Genomic DNA, 8659 nt, shown 5'->3' with positions numbered 1-8659 from the left:
CCAACACCGCTCAGATACACACACACACACACACGCACATAAATGAGCAATTTCCACATCCTCTCTCTGTCTGATTCGCTGACCCGGAATGTCGCCTCAGCTATGATCACAGGGAGGGATGAGTGACTCATTGAGACGCACACACCTGGCAACTGGATTTGGCAGACACAAATCAAACAGCAAGTGTGAGCCGGTTGTCTGGTTAGTACGTTTTGAATCCGTTGTCCCCGTCCCCGTTTTTACCTGTCCAGGTAGGCGGTAATGAGGGGCGAGCAGAGATTGGAGGTGGGCTTGGCCAGTCCGAGGGTGAAAATGGTGTCCTGCAGGAGTCGGACGGTGGGGATGTCGCCGCTGGACGCCGCAGCGCTGAGCGTGTAAAACAGCATGGTGAGGTGCGAGTCGTTCAACGCCAGGTCCTTCTCCTTCATCTCCTTCAGGATGTCCACGGCCTCTGCGATGGGACGGAAAGGGAGCGCTGGTTTCATCTTCAGCCACAACAACTCGGGACAGAAGTGGTTGAGGGGAAAGGGATAGAGGAGCAATGAAAAGGCGAGGACAATGAGGGCAGGGGTGGGGGGGGGAGGGGGAGGGGTGGCGAGATATGGGCCGAGCTCAGCTGAGGGAAAAGAGTAGGGTGTGTGAGCATGATAAAAGGCCCCTTTAGCTAATTCCATGTGGGGAAAACAAACCCATATTAAAACAGCATTTTGCGCCCAGCGGGGATGCAAATCCAAACCCTGTATAATGCCAACTCTGCGCTAATTGCTGCTTGCGGTTTTCTAAACGAGACTACAATTACCGGACCCCTACAATGGAGGCCGGCTTTTTGCCGCTGGCATGCGCAAAGCACTTGGGGGGCTAAATTATAGGTGTGTGCCGACAAGGGTCCGCTGTGGCCCCGGGGAGACCTCGGCAAGCGGGGCTGAGGGGGGGGGGGGGGGGGGGGGGTGGATCGGTTTGGTCAAGTCCAGCCGGTAATGGAGGGCTTTTTACCGGGGTCCGCGCGCCCATCTGGCCAACACCGGGGGCCAAACGGAGGGAACAGGCAGAGTGCTCGCGTCTATGTGTGGCGTATCAGCATAAAAAGGTGATTATGGCACGTTTACCGTCTATTTAGACAGCTGCTAATGGGCTGACAGCGATACAGCCGCTCCTCACCACAGATACTAATCTGCACGGCGCGGCCGAGATGGGAGATGTGCAGAGAACGAGAACATTTGAAGAAGAAAAGAAAAAAAAACGATATGTGCACTTTTCCAAATCTTTGCAGGGTAAATGTTGAGCAAACAAAACATGAACAAGTGTGGGTCTAATAATACGATCAGGACACACACGCACACACACGAGTGCTTTGGCATCCTAAATTCAGTCCGTCTCTCCATCTCTCTGGCGCCAGTTGTTTTGGCGATGGCAACCAAAAGCAGACACATATTTTATGGCACGGGGGGAAAATCGAGGGAGGACAGGTGTAGGGAGGAGGGGGGGGGGGTGTCAGTGGCACTGGAGGAGACGCTGCAAGATAGGGGGGGGATTTAAAGAGACGAGAACGGGCCCCATTCACGTCTACCTGACCGCCTTGTGCGTGTGAAGCGGACTCACTCGAGCGCACACGATGGGGCAACACAGCGTTTCCGATAAAGCCAGAGAAAAAAGTTTTAGAGGTTTTATCGTGGAGGAAAGGGGCGACGCTGCTCTGAGAGAGAAGCAAAGCCTTATTGTGAATATTCTCCAAGCATCTGCAGTCAGAAGAGTGTGCGAGTATGTGGCCGTCATCGATGCCCTCGTTCAGGTGCCATTACACAACGCTCGTCATTTAATTGAGGTCCACTTATCCATCAGCCAATAGTGTAAACAGAGAAGAGAAGCTGACAAACTAAAGTTGATAACAAAAGTATCGCTAGGAACTGCTACTAAAGCATGGCCAACTTTTAAAAATACTACAGTGCAAAGGAAAAATCAATCAGATCAGGAGCTGGCATCAACAATAAACAATGGCCCTATAATTAACTGACCTGAACCCTCTAATGTCGATCGCTTCGTATGAAACTCACTCTCACTCACCCTCCCTCCCTCCCTCCACCTACAGCTCTCTCCATCACTCTGTGGCAGACCCGCTAATCACCGAGACCAATGGCTCGGAGATGATCCGCCCAAATGGAGCTGCACTAGCTAACATCCCCCTCCGTCCCACATCCAAACCCCCATTGCTCCGGTTATCCGTCCGTTTAGCCAGTATGCATATCCATCAGCTCAGCCGAGCATCGCGGCCAGCAAAGCGAGCCAGAACAGACAGACACACACACACACACAGACACACACGCATCAAGCGATGGGGAGGCAGACAGGCCAGGTAAACAAACATCACACAGCCCAATGGTTCATCTAATGCTGCATGACTTGACTGATAGAGACATACACCACCAACAAAGTCACGTTGCAGTTTACCTCCATGTCCATTCAAAATGTTCCTTTATCATTTGATCCAATGAGTTATTTTGTCTGAAGGGGTTACGGCGCAATATGTGTTTTGTAAGGTCACGGTGATCTTTGGCCACCAAAGCATCCGCGAAGCAGGAGAATGGGAAGGATGTGAGGTCCCAGTGAGCGTGACCTTTGACCTACTAAAATCCAATTCTTCAGTCCATGTTGATATTACAATAATATAAGAAATTCCCATGAAGCTTTCACGAGAACCGACGTACGTAGCAAATGTTCAAAGTAAAAACGAAACAAGCTTTTCATTGTCATTCATTGATTATCTTTGCGATCAATGGCAGCGATAGCTCAGAGAAATTGTGTTTATTTTAAACGGATTTGAAGTGTCAGCAGTTAAAATGTGATCATTACTAGAGAATCTTTTATTGGGCACTGTTTTGTGTCCTTCTCTGTTGTTTTGAGATAATAAAAGGTAAGCTCAACAGAAATGTCTTAAAAGTTTAATAAAGCTTTGGTAAATTAATGGATAACAGTGTTTCTTGTCGTTTCTCCACACAAATAACCTGCAAAGATATGGAAGGGTAGGCCCATGTGAAGATTTAAAAAAAAAAAAAAAAAAAACGGACCACGATGGAGGTGAGGAGTGAGCGGCATAAGGACGAAGCGAGTTCCAGACAAAAGTTGCCTGTCGAGCCGGGATGGGAGGCTTCGCTCCAAGGGCAAAAACAACAAAGCCATTAGAGCTCAGATGGGTGAGAAATGAAGCAAGATGCCAGGAGACATGATCTTCAGCTGGGCCTGCTGCGCGCTCGGAGCCGGGCGGACCGGCGTCTGGGCGGGGACGGGCCAACGTCAAGGTTAGCCATGTGTGCTAATGTGCCTGACAAGCGTCCCCCTCCGTATGCACACTCTGGCTAATGGCAAATGCGTTAGCGCTGCCTATACACACACACACACACACACACACCAACCGTTGGGCCCACCAAATCCCTTTTGCTTGAATTCACAGGCAAATTTGCATGTCCCTGTGTGTGTGTGTGTGTGTGTGTGTGTGTGTGTGTGTGTATGTGAAATGCTCAAGCACTTCGACGGACATGATCTGCCATTAGCATCAAGGCGGATTTCAATAATTTGGGAAAAATACACACAGTCCTGTAATTTCCCCCTCTCTCATTTCTCACTGCTGCGGATGTGTTTGTGTGTGTGTGTGTGGGGGGGGGGGGGGGGGGGGGGGGAGGAGAGGGGGGGGGGGGTGAGAGGGGGGGGGGGGGGTGAGAGAATGACACGCTTGGAGACAGAGCGGGGGAGAGAGGGTCAGATAGAGAGACGGCGACGGAGAGAGGGGCGGGGAGGAGAGACGGCGACAGACAAGGGAAACATTTCGCCTGTCAGTGTGTGCAAAAAGCAAAGCGGTAAAACTGATGGTAATTGGGTCTTCGATGGGCTGAAGGAAACCCACCGTGGCATTCTGAAAATGGCCGGCTAATGTGGTTTGAGGGAGGGCGACAGACAGACGGACTGTGACAAGCCGGCGACACACACACAGCTTAACAACACATTGACTTCTGTGGGCCTTTTTTTGGAGTTCTTTGAGAAGTAGCGAGGAGATGCTGGTGGGATTTGCAAACTAACCACTTTTTTTTCTCCTTTCTTTTCCCCAAAACAAACTGAAGAAGTTCCCTTTGCTCCGAGGGGTTTCGGTGTGGCGTCGACTGACACTTTGAGGGGCAGCTTACCGTCCACTCTGCCGTTCTTCGAGAGGGCCTTGACCAGCGCGATGTATTTGCTGGCATCCAGCGTGACTGACGAGTCCTTGCGGCTCCTGGGGAGAAGAGACGGTCGAGATTAACGTATTCCAGAGCCACTCACCTACTGTCGGAACCTCGGTTTGACGAGAGAAGACAAACAAGGGGCGGAAGTGGGGGGGGGGGGGGGGGGGGGGGCTGGGGGAAGCGTTTCCTTGGTATTTAGCGAGTCAGCAGAGCGGCTGGACCCGTGCATTAACGTCTACCCGGATACCACTCAGGTTAAACTTTAATGCTCGCTCACATTTCCCTCTTCAGGTTGAGCGCCTCCTCCACGTTGTCGTGGCGGCAGCACAGGTTGATGAGGTTGGCGTAGCCGCCGGCCGCCATCTCCTCCTCGTGCTCCTGCTTCAGTTCGAGGGCGCGCTGCAGGTTCTGACGATCACACACACAAGCAGACACACAGGACTGAACTCACGGACGCGGCGAGTCGTTTAGAGGAAGAAAAAAAAGAAGAAAAAAAGAGGTTTCGGGAGAGCGGGTCCAACCTCTTCAGCACAGAGAGCGTGGATGGCTTGTTTGAGGGTCGCGCCTAAAGGTTTGCCCTCTGCTTTCAGTTCGGCCAGTCGCTTTTGCAGAAACGCAGAATTCTCAGTTCCCTGATGGAGAAAGAGAGGTATCAAACACATGCACATAACCAGAATGTACAAAGATTCATACATGACCTCGTGTGCACATGGGGCTTGTCATTAAAAACAACAGAAATATGAGGTAAACAGTGTTGCTCCATTGATTACTCGGTTTGAAAGACAATTTTTTCCTATAGGGAAAACATTAAAAATGAATGATGCTGCATTTCACAGCATTTTTTCACGCTGTCCTACTTACAGTGACACGGGGAGAAGCTGAAGGAGAGCCATTGGACACTCGGTCTTGGGGGTCCACCAATGCAACCACGTCCTGGAACACAGTCACTACAGTTTATATTCGGGCAACAGAAGTGTGACAACTACATGAAATTGGTTCTTTGGTTATTGGGTTTGTCCCGGTCAATGATGCTTTTTGTTTTAAGTGACTCAATGGTAAGAGTAATCCTCCTTTTGGACGTTTGGGGATCCATGTCTCAGTACCTTGATGAGCTCTGGGACGCTGTAGGAGTCCAGAAGGTTCTTGATGCCTCTGTAGATGTTTCGTGAAATAATAATGTTCTGAAAGATACAAGAGATTCAACATCATCAAACCATGGATCAGCTCACAAATAAGCTGTTAGTTGCATACTTTTGTAAGCTGCAGTTATGAATGATTCCAGGAGCAATTTGTTTAGGTGTATTTTGTTGTTTAGTTGTGACTCCTGGTGCCCGGCTTTCAAAGTGGTAAATGACTATGGGGTAATTTTACTTTCCTGGTAAACACGCTGTACTTCAATAACTGATAACTTAAATAAAAAGCATTGTGCTAGGTGTGCTTCCTGATAACAGAGTTATCCGTTTCCACAGATGCGCGTGTTTACCTGAGCGTGTAGTTGATTGAAGTATTTCCGCAGTTTGTCTTCCTGTGCTTGCACTTCTCCTTCTGACATGCTGTTGATCAAATTGTATAAGAAGAAATCTGCTGCTTCTGCAGGGGGACAGAAACACACACACACAGTGAGCAGCTGTCTTGGGAATAAATTTAATTTGCCACCGTGTCAGTCACTGCATCCATTTGTGCATTTATACTATTTTCTGTAACCTCTGCAGACTGTGTGTTTGTGTTTCTTTTCTGCTGACTGAGGCTGCTTTTGGGCCGCGAGTGTGAGTGAATGTGCGATGGCTGGCAGTGACAGCTTCCCCTACTTCAACTCTCTCTCACACACACACACACAGATGTCGTCTAATGGGATGTGACACGGATAACAGTCTCCATCGCTCCCACCAGCACAAACACCAGTTCCAGTGCGGGGGGACTCTCTGTGACACACACGCTGACACGGAGCGACATTAACGCTCCGCGCACACACACACACACACACACACACACACACACACACACACACACACACTTTTAACCACTCAGCACCCTGTCAGCAGGCTCTATTTCCTCAGAAGGAGAGAGGAGGTTTTTTTTTCAATACACAAATCTGGACATCGACTCACGGAGGCTTCATGACGGGAAGCGGGCCGGTCAGCAGTATTTTGTGACTGAGACCGAACATAAACACACAACATGGATACACACACACACTGGGCATCTTTCTGTCGTCTGAATTACAGTTAGAAGCTGACTGAGACAGAGACTGCAGTCTGACACACACACACACACACACACACACACACACACACACACACACACACACACGGCATCTTTCTGTTGTCTGAATTATAGTTAGAAGCTGACTGAGACAGAGACTGCAGTCTGACACACACACACACACACACACACACTTTCCTTACCAGAAGCCGTGGAGTTTCCTACGGAGAAGCGCTCATCTTTGTATAAGAGCTCAGTAATCTGAGACAATACAAAAATAAAAACAAATTGAATAAATACACAGTTGTTATATACTTTGATCGTTTTACCTTAAAACACACACAAAAAGTAGAAATGTAGAAAAAGTAGAAAAAGTAAACACCACCACCTCAGAAAGGGTTCAGGGTAAATTAGGTAAACTAATATAACCTAATATAAAAAATGATCCATCTATTACTAAATGTTTGCATCATATAGTATTTTATATGGATCCCAAATATTACTCCTATGTAACACTTTTGTTGTGAGGATAAGCTACTCTACTGTATAGACAGGTCAAGATTAATCTAATGCCTTCAACCCTGTAATAGTTTATTGTAAATTTGAATGATTATTTTCATTAAGTCATCCCTCCCGTCGGCCCTTTATCTCGATCACATTCAGCTACTGTTATCTTTTTTAAATCCCGCTGGTTCTCCAGACAATGTGATCCCAATCGGGTCTTACCTTCACCATGCTTTCCACATCGGCCGACCTGCAGGGGGCAGTAGAGGGCAAGACATGAGCAGACGGCCTTCAACGGGTCAGAGGGAATGTGCAACTCGTCTATAAGTGAGGGTTCGCTTTGCTTTAAGGTCACAAAGGTCACAAAGACATCGGGACTTTTTGTTCGACTGTTCGACTTTTTGTTCGACTGTTTTTATTCAATCACATGCTGCACTGCAACAGACACACAAATGCTTTCCTCCACTCGCTCACGCACACACGGGCCCGGAGTCTTAGAAATGACATCTCTACTTTATGAGAACCACATCCACCACAAAAACTTTAAAATCTTCCTCCACAGTTTCAAGCCACGCAAACGCTGTTTGTCAAAGCACAATATTGCAAAATGTCCTTGGACAAAACTCCCCGTATCGTTGATGGCTTGTAGGGTCAGTGACGTGTGTACTGTGAACTATGGATTTAAATGTCATGGTTGCACTAGTTTAATAGTAGAGATAATATAGAATGCTCATTCTAATCAGTGAGAATATAATGCAAGAGGGTAAACATTTTCATAGGTTTCTATGAGATTTTGAATAAAAAAGCGCATAAATATTTAAAATTCATAATTTTACGTCACCTAATTATTTGACAGTTAATGGGTTTTGATTCCGGGCCCCTTAATACGGACTTTAACGTTGCCATAGCTACCGAATTGACAGTGTAGTACAATACAGCCAGAAAGAGCGACAGATTTTTGTTACAAAGATGTTACCAAAGCCTGGGGAGCCACATGGGACACACACACACACACACACACACACACACACACACACACTCTCTAAATGATGACAAAGTGTGACATTTTTTGGCGTTGTCAGCTAGTTGGTGGAGAGGGGGGGGGGGAGAGAAGAGGTCTTTAATGATTAAATTATCTCCTGACCTTGTCTCTGACAGGGCCAGGCCCCGCATTGCAATGACACGGCGCTCAAACGCAAGCCCCCCCCCCCCCCACCTCGCCTCTCTCCAAGTGACAAGCCCAATTATGATGCTGTCAGGCAACCTAACAGTCAGAGATGTGTATGTGTATAATGAAATATTCTTTTTTTAAAGCAAGCACACGCAGAAGACATGCCAATTGTAGCACAAAAGTAATTTACATTTATTCTGTGTTCGTTATTGAGATAAAAACTCAATCTTTAATGATGGGTTTTCCTTAATAAATATGAATTGTATTAGATAAATCATCAACAGAGAGTTAATTAACACGTCAGCTACAACAAGGGATGTATTGGCTGAGTGAAAAGTTAAGCTCAACTGAGGATTTGGACTTTTTAGAGGAACAAATAACTTTGGTCCCTGCAGACGACTCCAATGTTTTTCTCTCTGACTCACCTCGGGCCCCTGAGCGGAGCCGTAGGGTTTTCCTCTTGGTGTGTGGTGCTAAACTGTAAATATTCATCAACACCCCTTCACTAAAAGCCCACGGGTCAGCCACTGGTCCTAAGGCTGTGTGTGTGTGTGTGTGTGTGTGCGTGTTCTGT

The 8659-nt window shown here is 47.6% G+C and overlaps 1 protein-coding gene across 1 annotated transcript in view; it reads right to left on the bottom strand.

Moving 5' to 3' along the window:
• lrpprc (leucine-rich pentatricopeptide repeat containing) overlaps window positions 1–8659 on the bottom strand; it is a 41206-nt gene that overhangs the window by 21877 nt on the left and 10670 nt on the right. Inside the window, exons 15-23 of the mRNA XM_037464800.2 lie at window positions 7137–7164; window positions 6614–6671; window positions 5692–5798; window positions 5312–5389; window positions 5070–5141; window positions 4730–4840; window positions 4486–4616; window positions 4173–4258; window positions 244–451 (exon numbers count right to left, since the gene is read on the bottom strand). Coding sequence (XP_037320697.2) covers window positions 244–451; window positions 4173–4258; window positions 4486–4616; window positions 4730–4840; window positions 5070–5141; window positions 5312–5389; window positions 5692–5798; window positions 6614–6671; window positions 7137–7164 — 879 coding nt within the window. The remainder of the gene's footprint in view (window positions 1–243; window positions 452–4172; window positions 4259–4485; window positions 4617–4729; window positions 4841–5069; window positions 5142–5311; window positions 5390–5691; window positions 5799–6613; window positions 6672–7136; window positions 7165–8659) is intronic.

This window comes from Pungitius pungitius, chromosome 13 (assembly GCF_949316345.1).
Source record: "Pungitius pungitius chromosome 13, fPunPun2.1, whole genome shotgun sequence".
NCBI lineage: Eukaryota > Metazoa > Chordata > Actinopteri > Perciformes > Gasterosteidae > Pungitius > Pungitius pungitius.
Note: the sequence above shows the minus strand (reverse complement) of the source record. Positions and strands in the feature narration are given on the sequence as shown.